Raw genomic sequence first — 16,813 nt, 5'->3', positions numbered from 1 at the left:
TTCTGCCTTATATATTTCAATGGAACAATTAAGCGACAATATATTTCTGCCATATCTATTTCGATTTGAATTAATTGTTGGCGTAACTATTATTACTTGTTTTAACGTACAATATTCATTATGTATGGATCGAATGAAATAAAATTATGGTGAAAGGCTGACGTAGTGAAATGTTAAAACACGCGAATCTTAAAATTTTAATTTTACTTAATTTATATAGTAACCAAGTTCATTATATTTATTAAACGCTGAAAGATACAGAAGCTTCGATAATTACAAATAAGAAGCAATGTGGAAAACAACACTTGAAAAACAAACATCAAAAGACATTTAAATTGTTATTTCAAAACTGATACAAACCAGGTCAAGCTGCTTTTCAAACGCTGTCATCTGAAAGTAAAACAAAAATCAATTAATTACGTACGCAGATGAAATGTCAGTAGAAAACTTAGAACGTTTAATTTTAAACAGTGAGCTAAATATCATTTTAGTTCACTTTAAAGCTTAAGGAAACTACATGTGCTTACTATACGCAAAGCATTTGGATCCCTGCAGAGTTTATCGTACATTTCTTCGTTAGTTGAGCCTAGAACTCCTGATGTCTTAGATAATTTAACTCTCAGCTGAAAGAGAAGTGATTTATGATATCTAAATATATATTTTTTTTCCCAACATTATTTAAATATAACTATATATACAAGCACCATTCAAAGTACAGGCATATATATAAAAAAGAAATAAAATAAATTACAAATTAATGTAGTTAAAAGCAATGTTATATTGCTGAAATATGAAGATACCAGTGCTTTTGTATTCAGCGAATCGTTTGGAAGCTGTCCAAATACTATTTTATTGGAATATAAGTTATCAGTTGCTGGTTAAATCTGGCTCTCCTAAGTCTGTTGTAAATGGTGAAAGCTATTTTTGGGATTAAGCAAGTTTTCTACGATTATCTTTTAGAAATGTAGAACTTACAATAATAAAAGCGAATTTATCGTTAGAAAGCAACAGACATTTTAATGTAATGAACCAAGTATGTTCAGCCAGGCGAATGGTATCTATATATGAACACAAACTGGTGTTTATTGTTAAATTGGCAACAATGGTAATTCAGGAGTGTATTGTTGGAAGACAACAATGGAACTTAATTAGTCTCGCGATATGCATTGTTGCGCTGATGCCAAGAGGAAGTATTTTAATAGTGATTAGCGAAGCTGAAAGTATTGACTCTGTTAAGGAGTACGGAAAGATGATAGTTGTCATCGTGTTGTCTTTCAGTTAAAATTCTCAGAAAAGAGAAGGAGACCTTGGAATAAACAGAGATGGTTTTGGCGCATTACAGTCAGACATACCAACCACTTGCTCGTATGTCTGACTTTTGCTTCATGCAGTACTAGCATTAGTTTCATAAATGAGCAATATCTGAAAATCATAAGATATTTATAATAATTGGAATAAGTACGCTGTTACTTACTTCAGGTGTGAGGACTTGCATGCAGTTCAATATCGGTTGTTTTGAAGTGTCAGCTAGTAAAAAAAGTATTCATATATCGTCAGTAGAGCATGAAACAAAGAGATACTTTTGGCACAAAATAAAATAATCAAATATATATTGATCACACCTTAAACGAAATAAAAAAAATATTTTAAATGTTAATAAGTTCAAACTTAATTTAGTTTTAGGTTATGTTTGAACCAAAGATGATGTAGAAGATAATCCCAGATCGGGCCACCCCTGTCCATCACGTAATTCTGTCATCATGGATTTGCCTTGCCCTTATTTGTCTTCTTATAACCGAATTCTCCACACATTTGTCATTCTCCTCTATTTTAAATCGTCTGGGTTCGAATCCAGTTATGTATATCGCACAGATTCCACCATTCATTTACCAGTATGATGTTAATTACCTTCAATAATTTTTAATGTTATGTTTCCCTCTCTTGCTACTCCTGCTAGTGACAGTTTCGTTCAATTTTCTGACAGTCGCGTCTGAGCTGTAATCGGTGGACTTTTCAATCTGCGTGGGAAGAGGAACTGTGAATTTTAGTTTCTGGAACACTCTTATTTTGTCATCTTGTCAAGTGGGACTCAATAGAGACGCCTGAATGTGACACCGACGAATGTTTGGCGATCTGGTTACTGTTGCTTTGTGCGATCACCAGAAATAAAGACTTGAAGCTCCGTCTTTGTCGCTGTCACAATTGATAAAGATGAAAGGTCAAAGATAATGAGGTAGGAGGTGTAAAATAGCAGTGTCTTTTCTCTCTGAGGTGAACCGTAATGGAATTCGTGGCGAATTCTTTTAATATACCTTGCAACTTGAGACGAAACCGAGAAAAGTAGACGATGTCAGCGTACTTTGGAGATTATGAAGGAGAGCTCTCAGTCTGAATTATTAGGGCTGTTGTGAGGAACAGCCCTAATAATTCTCTCTGAGGTGAACTGTAATGGAATTCTTGGCGGATTCTTTTAATATACCTTGCAACTTGAGACGAAACCGAGAAAAGTAGATGTCAGCGTACTTTGGAGAATATGAAGGAGGGTTCCCAGTCTATTGAACATAATAGCCCTTTTGAGCATTTAGTTTCTTCCTTTCATAAGCAAACCGATATTTTTGATTGCTACTCTGATATAACATTGTCAGAAAATCCTAAAATTTAACTTACAATGCGTTTATCTTTGTCTCAAATTCACTGTGATTTTAAAACGTTCAGATCTGGTTTCATTATCCGTTTTCATTTGCTAAAATCTTTAAAATTCCAATGAATTTTCGATTTTTTCTCTATTTATGGTTCTAAGTCTTCATATAAGGCTTCAGTGCCTCTGTCTTCTGCGCTGTCCGATCAAGGATGATGTCACAGGATGGACCAAACGACTTTAAAAGAAATAATGTGCTACAAAAGGTTTTTTTTTTGTACGTGATTTTTGGCAGGTTTAAGGAAACTACATTTAAAGCCTGCTCAACCCAATCAAGGTCTTATACACGTCAATCAGATCACCTCGCACGTGCCTAGTCTCCAGACGTTGCAATTTTCAGAACTTAAGCCTTTCTTGGAAAGAGGATCCTTCACCGGACTATTCAAATTGAAATTGGACCAAAGGCGATTGGGTTTTGATTATTATTAATTTTTAGCATTTTTGTATTTACAACAACCGATGTTTTAAATAGTTAAATGTTACACAAGTCGCTTTATAAATCAACAGAACGCCTTTACAAAAAGAAATAGGCTAGTGAACATACACTTGCACACAGAGAGATTGCACAGTGGAACAACATGGTTTAAGTTCGTGATGAACTTTGCGATTACTGGCACATTATCTTTTGCAGTCAAGTGCAAGTGGTTGCTTTAAGACATAATATAATTATTGAAGACATTATACCAGTTTTTAATTTTTGTATAGCGTTTCAAAAATAATTATAATGTGGGTGTTTAGTTCTGCCTTGGAGGTCGCAGACAACCCCTCCAACTCCACCGAGGGCGGGTTAAAAAAAGGAGAGATCTTACAGAGGAGTTGAAGACTTCCCAGTTGGCGGATCTGATGGCATATCTTTTGGAGTCATTAGGATGGAGTCTGCGAACTCACTGACTGTTCAACCATTGTCACTCTCCATAATTTTCTCCAACTCTTGTCGCACCTCTGTTGTTAGCTCATGCCCATGAATGTCAACAAGATCCTCCACATCCTCTTCGTCAACCTCCCATTGATTCACCAACACCCATTGATTCACCATGCGTGACAATATCATTTGTCAAATCAACGATGAAAAGAAATCATAAATATAATTCACTTCAAAAAACATTCCCGGTCACTTTTTAAACAGCCCTGATCGATTTAAGCACTATGAATTTTTTCTTTACGTTTACTTTTATTCTTATTAAATTTTACAAGAAGATTTAGTAACTTATCTGACTTATCTAGTAGTTAAAGTAATCTGTTGGGTTGAAGAAAAATCCTTTAATTTCCACATTAACATAAAAATGCAGCTTTATTTGTTCAGATACGTTATCCACAAAAAATGGATATTTCTAACCCAATTAGTGGCATTTTTATTCATCAATAAACCATCGACAAAAATGCACAGAGATTCTGAAAAACAGCTGCTCAGTTTTTAAACTAGAGTTAACGCAACAAATTCAACAACAAAATTTTCAACTGGGATTACTCACCACATAATACATCGTAGCAGCTTATCAATGATTTCTGCCCTTCCACCATCATTAACAGTGCTGCAAATATAATGAAGGATTTCATCTTTCTGCCACCTTTTCCAAGTTCGAAAATAAAACAGATCGGCGACTTCTCTTACTCTTCGTATATATCCAGCCGTTACGCTATCTCAGGTAACAAGAACCTTTGGAACGAGGACAGACTGAAGATGAGATTCTCTGGTTCAACCTTAGGGTAGGGTTGCGTACGAATCACAGACAGAGTTGTTAATGAAGACCATGTGTGTGTGTGTGTGTGTGTGTCATTGATAAAACGTATTGCAGAACGAAAAAATAAATCAAGATAAAGGGTATTGCAGAAGGAAGACGTTCCTAAAATAATTTAGGAAAGGGCCAATTAATAAAATAGCAAATACCACAAATTTACAAAATTGCCAATCACTTCGAATTCAGTGGGGCCATTTTCTTCTTTATTTATTGGTCTTCTGCAGTTGCTGGCACAGGTTTCTTTTGAATGGTTTCAAACTCGCTTTGGACATTCAGTTCGTGACTTGAGGTTGGCGACGGTACATGCGCAGTTGTGGCCAACCTCAATAGTCGCGCGCCTTCTAACGGTAAGACGACCTTCTAACTCCATGAGCGGACCAATTCCGTACCATAAAATTGACATCAGTTACCGTGATTTTCATCCTTATTTAGTGATAAATTCAAAATTGAGGAAGGATGGTTATCGGATAGATGTGTAGAGGTTTGCCTTTAGCCAGCAGGTGGTTGCTTTGGAACAAACTTCCATCTATTGTTGTGGAAGTGGACACTTTGAATAAATTCAGAGAACTAGACAAATTATTGGAGGGGTTGGAGAGGTGTTCAGTTTTATTTTTTTTTAAATTTGGCTGATGCTTTATAAGCTTACATTCTTGCTTCATATGCCACTACTGCTACTAATAATAATAAGTCCAAAATGCCACCTCCAGCAGCCTGGGTGGTTGGAAACGAAATACCACAGTCCATACCACCTCCAGCAGCTTGAGTGGTGGAAGTGAGACGCCCTGTATTCATATCTTAATGGTGTTCACACCACAATTTTACCCTTTTTACCTCATTTAAATTTTTCCACACTGGAGATTTCCATTCTGAAGCCCAATTCGCTTTAAATTTTGGCAGTCTTGTTCTTGGACAGTACCGAAGTTTTGCACGCATTTCTTACTTTTCTAGCTGCATTCTCCTTTCCTCTTCCACTCATTGTATATCTTTCAGATGGTTGCTTTCGACACACCAGTGATTTACTTTGTTTGCTCTGCTGTGGCTCCAGCTAAACGTGCTACAACAATAACAACTTTCTGAAAACCAGAAAGATCAACTGTCTTCACGATGACTAGATGGACGAAGTCCCAAGAAACCATAGAGCATTTATTTTATATCGTATAAATTTTGAACATAACCTACTACGAGTGCATAACTGGCATTTCCAGTTTAATTATCTTTTGACTAAGAACAAAACGTTTCTAATTTTTTGGCCAGTGAACGAATACATAAGTAGAAGAAAGCGTCGTTTATACAGGATATAAATATCTTCAAAGTGGTGCCATCTAACGCCAGTTTAAGGAATCTCTAAAAGATTGGATGAAAATCCTGTGGCTTCTTCACGCAAAATATATAAATAAAATAAAAAAAAGGAACGAGTTAGCAAACGGTCAATAAATTCAATGATAATAATCGGAATACATATGGGTACAAATTGCTAGTTCTCTTGATGCCGTGGTGAATTCTAGATTAGCAGCATTTGTTGCAAAATCAGTAGGATACAAATAAAATTATTTAGTCTTGAAGTAGTGCCATCTGTCGATATTTTCAGTAAATAGGCTTAGCAAAATTTTAGTAGGATTACAAAATAAAAACGCATAACCATTTAAGTGTTAATATAATGTATGACAATTCATTGCTTTTGGATTTTAAGTTGTTAACCAAGATTCTCCTAGGAAACTACCTAACAAAAATAACCGATTCTATCAACCTAAAGCTAATAGACTTTAAGAACCACCTTTTATGGGTAGCAGCATAAGATCAATCCTGCTAAATCGGACGATCTCTCTGAAGACCATCCCACACAAATTCAGGGCTCGTCGAAAAGAACCGAATATTCCAAATAGTCGCTTTCAGTTCAAAGCTGAAACGATATTGAAGAAACTCAATAAAAATCTTGAAATTTGCACCAGACAGTCCAACAGCAACTACTCCATGTTTGCTATTTTAGAGTTATACAGAAGCAGTGTAAAAACTCGATTAACCAGAATACATGGGGGGGGGGGACAACAATTAATTACATTCTGGCTGAAATCAAATTTACGCGTATATATCCTGCAGTTATCCTTTTCAATTTAATTTCATGATCCCTTGTGTGTGTTGTCCAAGAAAGAGTAAGGATGCTATCATTATTTAGTGTACTCAGTCCATTTAAAGCCTTAAACACTTCAATGGCATCTCGCAGGTGCTTTGTATCTAGATGATGTCACTTACAGAACTGAAGTTTTCTTAGTACGAGTTATTTTCTTAGGTCTTTTCCTTTTGTGTCATTGACTAATCTCTTCTCTGCACCAGTTTCCAGCAGTTAATTCTTTTTTGTTCTTATGTTCTGCACTACCTTGAGTGCTGTTAGGTGCGGTACGAATATTTAATGAGCGGAAGTGGAACTAAAGCAGTCTTCCGGGATCCTTAAGCTTTATTCATCCTATAGCAGTAAAAGAAATTCACGTCATTTTGATCATAAGGAAGCTATAACTCCCTTTAGCGCCTGCTTGAGATCAATTGGCAACACCTACTTGGTACATTTTTCTGAGATTATAACTCCCCAAATAAAGTATTTTCTATTTATCAAGGTTAAACTTCAATTTCCACTTCTCAGCCCATCTGCCTAATTTTTATAGGTCCTGTTGCAGTGGCATGAATACGTTTATTCCTGCCATTAACCGCTTTGCCACTCTTTGTGTTCTCAACAAATATAAGCTAATCCTGATATGAGTAGTAACGGGACAGGGTTCGAACCGATTTTAAGGACAGCCAAGATGGCGACAATGGATATGAACCAGTTTTAATGGCGGCTGGAAAAAATTGTATTGCCGGACGCCATTTTGTTTTTATCTTTTCTCGCTAGATCTCTTTAGTGTTGTTTTCTTAATTTAATTATATTTTTACCTTGAACTCGGGTATTGGTTGCTGGGTGGCAGGTGAGCTATCCTCTCGGTTGATGGTATATATTCGTTTAGCGTAATCGAACAAGATTCTTCTTCTGTCCCTGAATGTCAAACTTTGATTGATGGACGCCCTAGAAGTGAATTTTTATTTGAATTTGTGAAAGTAATAGATTTATGGAAGATTACACACCACCCTGATAAATTCGGTACTAACCTCGAATGTTACTACTGTCAGCATGGAACTGTCATCTTCCACTTGTCTAAAAATAACATTTCCCTTTATATCTAATGGCATGCGTGTTCTGTCCATAGTTATCCCGATCTTCATTGAGTGATAAATGAGTAAACCTGTATTATTGTTCTCAATACAAAAGACACTGTATACCTGAAGATCACTTCAAACAATTCCAGAGCTTATTGGTCAAGCAATAATATCTTCTTTATTTCCATTAGGACTATGTCAAGAAAATCACTGGGAAAGTCGAATAAAACGTATCAAAAGAATGGAAACTGCTATGCCTAATCTAGGGTTATGAAACTCATCTAGTGTATATGCTGAATGAAGTAGTAAAATAAACTTTGCATAATAACAGCCAAGGTGCCATTACTGCGATGATTGCTCATGAGTTGGCTAAATTTTCACATCTCTAATGCAAGTTTCGAATCAAATTCCAAAGGATTTTTATCTGAGTAATTTGGACTCCCAATTATGATTTAGTAGGTGGAAACAGATGAGATTTATTTATTTCATCTAGAAGGTTTTGAGTTTCACCAGTGAGGAGAGTTAACAGGAAGTTGGAATCACGGAACCTTTTAACGTACTGAAACCATAAATAATTCTGGGACCGAATTCTGTGGAAAGGTTGTTGAGCCTTCTGCAAAGTTGGATATATCTGTTGGGGTTTCATGATGTAAGTTTCGATAGCTAGTGACTTGGCTGTGTTGGCGGTTGATCTGGATTTGAAGTGGGTTGTCCTGTCACATGAAAACTGCGTGCCTTTTCAACTTTTGTGAAGTTCCTGGTTTACTTTTCTCGTGCCCTTGGTGAAATAGATATGGTTTTAGAGGCAGAGTAATTGCTAGAAAGTTTAGCCATCTCGTAGAAGCACGATGGAAAAATTCTAAGTTGCAATAGCAGAGAACATACTATTGGAGACAAGGGGTAGCAATGGTGAAATGTTGAGAAATGCTATAACGTTGAGTTTTTGATCAAATAAAGAAATCGTCTGTTGTGCAGAAAAGTCTTTATTTTAAAACATTGTATAAAGAATTACATAATAATGATCCTGGGTACAGGATATCTTTTTGCTTTTGGACTTCAGATTCAATCTTCTATTTTGATAATGACTCATACTCCCGCTTGGCACATTCCTGAAAAACATTAAGAAATGCGAGAATTATAATTTTAATTAGAATGAAAGCTTCGCCATATTACATTAGGAAGGGATAATAAAAGTCTGCTCTTGGCTGGAATTTCGTAACAATTTGAAAACTATATGAAATTTTTTGTTTAGTGTTGAAACAAAAATTTATTTAATCGGCATCAATTGCTGTAGTGAATTTCGTAGTTGCAATGAATCTCTGCACGCTTTTGTACAACCAGTACTGTGTACTTCCACCAGTGTGATGGTCTAGGGAGATTTTTCAAACGGGGACGAAAGAACACTGAAGTATACTCTGACAGCACTGTGAATGACGAAATATACAACAGTGTTCCTTCTTCTTCTTCTCAAACAATATCCTCAGCCAGTGAGCCATTCAAAAAAAGAGGCTTTTGTGAAACAATGTCAGATAACTGTAATTCCAAAAGGAACTCAAGTTATCTTGCGTGAATCTAAACAAAACGGAAATTATTATTTTACTTGTGAATGTGAAAGGCTACAATAGTAAATGTACAAAGTAAATTTCGTATATTGGAATCTTCAACCTTCTTAAGACCTGTTTTTATGGACCTGGTACACCTAGTCCTATTCCACCCATGAACCAGATTAAATTTCCTTGCAATTTAATCTGATTCCGAATCTGATGGCAAAAGGAATGATGATATGGATTTTTTTATCCTGAAATGAAATAGTAAATCCCGCCTTTTGAAATAAAAGAGCAAACTTAACGATTTGGCGAAACATTTCGGTCTTTCAAACGATTATTGAGAGATTTAGGCGATTCAGACCTCCTGCTAAGAACTTATTTTCTCCACGAACCAATTTTTCTCCAATTTATTGGTACAGGAATCAAAATGAAAACTTCATCTCATGTGTTTCTTGAAATGGTTCACAGGTTTACTAAAAAATATCTGAATTAATTTGTAAGCTAGCATTTGGAATCTAAAAAGCAAGTGTACAAAGATTATTCATTGATTTATCCAAAAGAAGTAATGAGAGAGCAGTCTTCTTTCAGAATGCTAACATATACACATCCGTTTCTATTGCAGTTTTCGGTCATTTGATTAAAACTTATACTAAAAAACCAATTATAAAGAACACGGTTCGCTACTTCATAGACTTACAATGGTCCTTCACAGATTTACAATGGTTCTTCACAGATTTACAATGGTCCTGCATAGACTTAGAATGGTCCTTCATAAATTTCTAGGTCAACAATCCTTTTATACAAAGTTTCCACAACATGGCTGGGTTAGTCCGGTCCAGGAGAAGAAAAGCGTAAGGTTATTTAGTATGGTTCCCCTGAAATGGGGAAGTTGACTTCGGATGAATACTTCGAAAGATCAACGAAGAATGTTAACAGAGAAGCATGGATGGCCTCACGAGAATCGGATTAACAAATTTTAGGAAATAACAAATACTCAAATTACTAATAGTACTAATCTGAAGTACGCTCAGTAAATTCAAAGAGTTGGGCTGCAATACAAGTTCGAAACTTTATTTCCTACAATTGTGTTTCCTCTATCTTCATAGAAGGACCGTGGACTAGGAGTCCATTATCCATCTGAGGACTTGAGTTAAGTCTGGCCATTTTTCACAGCATCCAGTTCACAATTACTTGCTAGTCTGACGTTTTCAAGATTCAGTCTTGAGTCGCATGCACACATTTCTCGACGTCTTAGTGACATCTACGATTATTCTAAACTAACATCTTCAAAATTGAATTTGGTGAAATAACTTTATATTGGTCAAGTTTCTTTTTAATGCTGTTTCCACCCAATCCTTCAAAAAGGATTATATGATTGCCATATGAAAATAAGCCATATATAATTAGGTATAAAACTTGTTAACTTACTTCCATCTTTTCCGATTTTTTTTCTTCATCGTCAAAGAACTGAAAAATAAAAAGAACTCAGTCAATTTATATATTATATTTTCCTAATTCAATAAAAATCAGCTTAACCACATTTGCTATTTAAAAAGGTAAGCCAAATAGGTTGAAAAATTTAAGATTTTCGCAAAATCTGAGAAAGTTTAATTCTTTTTGTCTTGTCTGAACACCCTTTAAGAGAGCTCGACATGTCTGTGAACGTTCCATATTCGGCCACTGAGGACTGTAAAAATTAAATGCATTTCATGTGTACCAGTTTTCTTGTAGTTGAAACAGAAATGTTTATTCATTAATTCCTGCAGTGAATCAATACTTGATAACGTATCAGTTTTGATAACATAATAACTCGGATTAGATAAAGATAGACGGGTTTCGTTGCAATACTCTTTATTAAATTTTAATGGTTTGATAATTCTTTCGTTTCTGCCCATTAGCTTCATTTTTATTTTGAAGGGAAGTTGCCTAATGTTTCTAGACGTATTTCGCCAAAAATGTTGCATAAATTATTCGGATTAAACCAAAAACGTCCGGTGGACGTAAACCTTTAAAGATACTTACTTTGCAGACTTCTTTTTTCCTAATTTCTTCCACCTGAAAATAAAAACGAGAAGAAATAACATCACAAAGACATAATCTCAATTATATCTGATGAGCTTTAGGCTGAACATAGCACAAATCGAAAACTGTATTGCTATAAAATAAACTGAATATATAGTCAATTAAAACTAGTTGATAATTCCCTCAGCAGTTATTAAAGGTTTTGTGTCACTTCGTTAGGAAATATCTATTCTTATTAGTCTAGCAACGAATGGAAACCTTTTTTTACTTCTTAACCTGTAAAGATATTTAATTTCGCATAAACAACCTAACCTAGCAAAACTAAAAGATTTAATGGAACACTAATATGAGGGAAAAGAGCAAATGATTGCGAGATAGACGTGGGAAGCCACGAAGATAAAATTTGAAATTTTAGGATGGCAGATGGGATTGCCAGTAAAAATAGAACACCATCATTAGTGATGAGAGGCAGATAATTTCTTTTCTTTGGATGACAAATTCTCAAAACACCAAACAAGCGTTTATATGATTTGCTGCAGAGATTGACAGATTTACATTACCTTACAGATTTACAGATTAAGATTGCTTCCTGTTCTGGTTAACTAAACGTGTTAAAAAGGTTCGAGTAATTTTAGACAGATGAAACTTCCGCGAGATTTTTTGCATCTAGTCAATGTTGATGAAGAATTTGCTAAAAATTCCTGTTTAAGCGAAGGCCCCTCGCAATTAGCACAGTGATTACGGTCGTCACAATTCCACTCCTTGTAGAAAAGGTCTGAGTTTAACTTCTATGAGTTTAACTTCTCTGAGTTTAACTGCTATGAGTGTTTTCTTTTTAACGGTGGCCCATTTAGTCGGTGTCTGGTGAGAGGTATGTGAATTTCTCTCCCGGAAACTGTTTTTTATTTTATTTCCTTCTGAATCTATCAAACAGCAATCCCAAAGGATACACACAAAAACAAACATGTTAAACTACCTTGGCTCTTAACAAAGAACATCATCATCGGAACTAATTTAAGCTCACTGAGAAGGAACGGTGTAAGTTCACATGCAAGAGGGCAATTTATCAACCAAAATACCTGAACTTTTATTATATTTGTGTATTCTTCCAAACTGGACGTTGACAGGGAGCTCTGTTGTGATTGGGCGTATCTTTTTGTTTATCTGTATTGAACTCTTTGCGGTTTCACAGTGCCCTCGTGAGTAGTACAGTTGGTAGAATCGCCGTCCTCCCCACACCGGGTGGAAAAGACCTGAGGTCGAATTTCGTCAATAACGTTGGGAGTTTTTATGCACATTTTCACAACGTGGCTGAGTTAGTCGGCCTCAGAGAAGGTAATGGTTGTTTCACCCTGAAACTCAGATTTTTGTGTCCAGAAAAACAGAAAATCGACCACAGAACACTCTCAATTTACAGACATATTATATAAGGCCTAATATGGCCTAAGTTGCTGATGCGCGTAAAACTCTACAAAGCAACAGCTAGTGCATCTCTAAAATGGTTCCTGCGATCACCGATCAACTCACGTGGTACCGGAACTTATATATATGGTAGTACAGTTGATATGATCACCGTTCTCTGCGCACCAAGTGGGAAATGCCCACGTTTGAATCGCGTCAGTAACGAGAATTTTTATAGTTTTTTTTTTCACAAAGTCGCTAAGTTATTCGGTTGTCAGGCGAGGCTTGCATGTTTTTTTTTCATCTAGAAAACTCGGATTTTTCGTCCAACAAACAGGCAAATGTACCACAGGACACACAATTTACAGATATATACCGCAATATGGTTTAAGTCTCTGATGCTTAACATCCTGCAACAAACAGAAAATCTGTACCCAAAATGTCAAGGTTTCTTTTTCCTAATGAAATTAATTCGTCCTCACTTCTCCTTCCCTTTAGTGCATTCTTACTATAAACATTTGTTCCAGTTTCATTCATTTAAATTCTTAATCATTATCCAAAACAATTTTCTGAATGAATACTTACTTTGGATTCATCTTCAAACACCGATTTTATCTCGCACAGCTTGTCCATTAAATCCTTTGTAGTGGTTACCTCTTCAAGTTCGAAACATCTAACATGCGAATTAATCATCTGTGAAAGACACCAAAAGCATACAATAACTGCCAACAACCAACTTCAAACAGCCACACATTTGAAGAAAAAAAATAAACCCGAGTTTCAAGAACTCTATACGTTAGAGTAAAGCACCTTTCAATATTTATTGAAAGCTTAAATTCAATATTCACTTATAGTAATTTTTATTCTTATTTGCAACGTATTTTTCAAAAGATCTATAAGTAGTAACTCAATTGGTTATTTATTCATTCAATCAGTCGGTCTCTAGCAAACTTCTTCGAAGCTGAGTTCAGTATTCAATACATTTATTGGTTCACTCAACTACAATCGAAATTATAATGAAAGTCAACTTATTGTGATATAAAGATGTTATTAAACATTCAAAGGACACTGTCACATTACTATAACAGCGAAAACTAACTGTTCAACCAACCTCGGAATCCATTTCTTTGAAGCATTCGTTAACTACACGGACCTTGAAATCTTCATTCTCTAAAAAAATAAGGAAACATTAAGTTATGAATAAATTAGACAACACTGGTTGAAACTCATGTTTTAAAATCAGAGTCGACTCACCACACATGTATTCAAACCACTCAATGTCCTCCATGGCCGTGACTGCAGTCAGGAGGGCGACCACAAATATGAACATTTTGGATTATATTTAAGAAAAACACAATTGACCAAAAAGTGAGGACACAGTTTCCAATAGATAACCTGATGGCTTTTATATAACCACAGAGACTTTTTTGTGTTGAATTTGCTCTTCGCAGGCCCGCCCTCCAAATACATGTGCTGCCCTCAAGCGATGTTGGTGGTGGCAACCAAGGTCAAAGGTTTTATGTAAACAGCAGAAATTCAACAGGCAGAACTGATGAACAGTAATTATACTCCTTCTTCCTGATGTTCCGCCACCAAAAGAAGTGGGTGAAGTGTTTGTACTGGGAATCCGGTGATGAGAATGTCAGACAAAGGTGACCGCGTTATTAAGTTTGTACAGAAGCTCCAGCGTGTAATTCAATTGCTGCAGATGCATACATTTTTCGTTTTGTGAGCTTACTAGCGACTGAACTTGTGACCAGTTTACACTTTGGTTTAAAAATATGCGTGAATGGTACCTTTGTGACATCAGACTTTTTTTTTTAATACATTTTGCTTATGGGGTGAAGGGGGGATTGCACTACACAACTTTGAAATTGAAAAAATGGCAAGGGATTGACGGATTCTCAGGAAATTGAGAACACGTTTGGGAAACATCATGAGGAACTAGTGATAACAGTTTCAGAATGAGGTGTACACGCAATGTGAGACTTTATTTGGTACCTATTATGCGCACTCCGTACGGCAACAGTTGTTGCTATTGTAGCGATAGGATTTTAGGAGCATCAGCGATTAAGGTCTTTAAATTGCGTGTGTTCAGCGGTTGATTTTCTGTTTGCTGTACGAAAATCCTGAATTTCCAGGAGAAAAAAACCATGCTACCCTCGCCTGAGACAGACTAACTCAGCCACGTTGTACAGAAACAGAAGCATGCTCTCGATCAATTGTCTTTTGGGGGAATAGCGATTCATGCAGAAAAATGCTGCTTTAATCTCCTTCAAAATGCACTGGAAGGTTTTTTAGGTGCTAGGGTCCATAAGGTTCCAAATGTGTTTGATAGGCAGGGTGCATATATGCTCATCTAGACTTAACGGTCTAGATGACCCCATAAAAGTTCTACTCGGTTTAGCGACAAAGTCGAAGACCAGAGAATATTGTATTATGTTCAATAATGTTTTTGATCCTTCTTTTCTTAAAATTCCTTCAATGCTATTCTCATGATGTACAAATTCCAGAAAAAAACTGAAGCAACCCCAGATCGTGGTGGAACCATCACTGTGCTTGACTATAGGCACTGAACAATGTAGCATCATTTTTTTTCTTCAGTTGATCATCTTACATAAACTCTTACTATACTCTTACATAAATATTTTACTATGCTGGACCGAAATATTTCAAATTTGAGTTTATCTGTCCACAGTACGTTTTCCCACTCTTCAAATTGTCCAATGTTGATGGCTCTCAGCCTAAGACAACAGTTAAATGCCAAAATGCTCCAATTTGTATAGCAGTCTATTAATTGCAACGGTATCAAAAGGACAAGTTACTGAATTTGATTTATGGATGATTGAGGAGAAGAAGACAGTGATTATGGATGGGGACGGATCTTATTGGACTAATTTTATTTGTTGAATTTTCTGCTGGGCCCATTGTTGGTTTTAACATTTATTAATGATAAGGACGAAGATATATCAGTCATAATGACTAATTTTGCAAATGATAAGAAGATTTACAGGGTGGATAATCATAATCATGGTATGATACTCCCCAACGAGATCTAGTAAAATTAGGCAGACAAGTTGATTGATCCATGGCAGTTAAAGTTTAACATTAAAATATGTAAAGCGCTTCATACTAGTAACAGTAATTCCAGATGAAATACCAACTGTGGGGTACCACACTCAGGGCTAGTTGAAAAAAAATACGTGGGATAATTGTGCAGTCAGACACAAAGTTCTCTGAGCAGAGCAGACAGGCTGCCAGTATAGCTCACGAGGTTTTGTCAATAGTATATAAGAATTTTTCCGGTGGGGGAGGTTATTATCCCGTTGTATAAGGCGGTAGTGATCGCATTTTATAAGGAAATGGGTAGGCTACATGTTGAGTTCTTCGTACACATCTGGAATCTTCATTTTAGGAAGGATGTGGATTTGTTGGCACGGGTGAAACGAAGAGCATCGAGATTAGTGAGGGGAACAAAAGGGTGTTATTACCAGGAAAGAGTTCAGTTCTAAAAACCTAGTGCCTGGAGACAAGGCACCTGCGAGTCGATCCGATTGAAGTGTCTAAGGGTCGGATTGAGTAAGTTCAATGCTGATGGAATCCTTCTTGCTCACACTATGCACTCGGGAACTCGGATGTGGGGAAATTTTCCTTCAGTTAGACGGTGGTTGATTGTGGGAAGAGACTGATCTGGTATTGTAGAGGTGGGTAGCTTAAATCAATTCAAGAAATAACTAGACAAACTCTTAGAAAGAAAAGGCAGGTGATATTAGCATTAGTAGGGGCACATGATGCAAGACAGCAAGCATCAGCCAAAAAAAAAAAACGTTCCCATTTCAACCATCCATTCGTTCCAAATGTTTGTCTAGTTTTGCCTTGAATTTATTTAAGCTATCAACTTCCACAATGACAGATGGAAGTTTGTTCCAGCAATCAATTACCCGCTGGCTAAAGGAAACTTTCCGCTCGTCTATTCGACAACTGACTTTCGTCAATTTCAGTTTATGGCCCCTCAGGTTCGTAATCTGAGCAAGAGGAAGAATCCCATCAGCATTGAGCCTGCTCAATCCATTCAAGGCCTTATTCACCTCAATCAGATCGCCTAGTCTCCAGACGCTACAATTTGCAGAACTTTTGCCTTTCTTCGTGAGATTATCTTCAATTATCTTTTAACTTTTCCTTTTAACAATTAAATATTCACAATTATTAACAATTTTATT

General features: G+C 36.2%; 1 protein-coding gene across 1 annotated transcript; it reads right to left on the bottom strand.

Moving 5' to 3' along the window:
- Window positions 1–8,598: 8,598 nt before the first annotated feature.
- On the bottom strand, window positions 8,599–13,967 carry LOC150076196 (uncharacterized). The gene is made up of 6 exons (XM_090387615.1): window positions 13,848–13,967; window positions 13,705–13,763; window positions 13,179–13,286; window positions 11,193–11,225; window positions 10,599–10,637; window positions 8,599–8,732 (listed from the first exon to the last, which is right to left on the bottom strand). Exons 1-6 carry the CDS (start codon window positions 13,921–13,923, stop codon window positions 8,694–8,696), a joined length of 354 nt encoding a protein of 117 aa, XP_090243741.1. The 5' UTR covers window positions 13,924–13,967; the 3' UTR covers window positions 8,599–8,693.
- Window positions 13,968–16,813: the final 2,846 nt, after the last annotated feature.

This window comes from Mastigoproctus giganteus, chromosome 13, assembly GCF_048544385.1.
Source record: "Mastigoproctus giganteus isolate SK-2022 chromosome 13, ASM4854438v1, whole genome shotgun sequence".
Classification (NCBI taxonomy): Eukaryota; Metazoa; Arthropoda; class Arachnida; order Uropygi; family Thelyphonidae; genus Mastigoproctus; species Mastigoproctus giganteus.
This window is presented reverse-complemented; position numbering and strand designations above follow the sequence as displayed.

What these genes read in the sequence shown, in the direction of transcription:
- LOC150076196 (XM_090387615.1), bottom strand. Translation starts at nt 13,923, where the DNA reads ATGTTCATATTTGTGGTCGCCCTCCTGACTGCAGTCACGGCCATGGAG. An exon ending in GTGGTTTGAATACATGTGTG is followed by an intron (nt 13,764 to 13,847) that starts GTGAGTCGACTC and finishes TTATTTTTTTAG; the next exon opens with AGAATGAAGATTTCAAGGTC. An exon ending in TGTTTGAAGATGAATCCAAA is followed by an intron (nt 11,226 to 13,178) that starts GTAAGTATTCAT and finishes TTTTATTTTCAG; the next exon opens with GTGGAAGAAATTAGGAAAAA.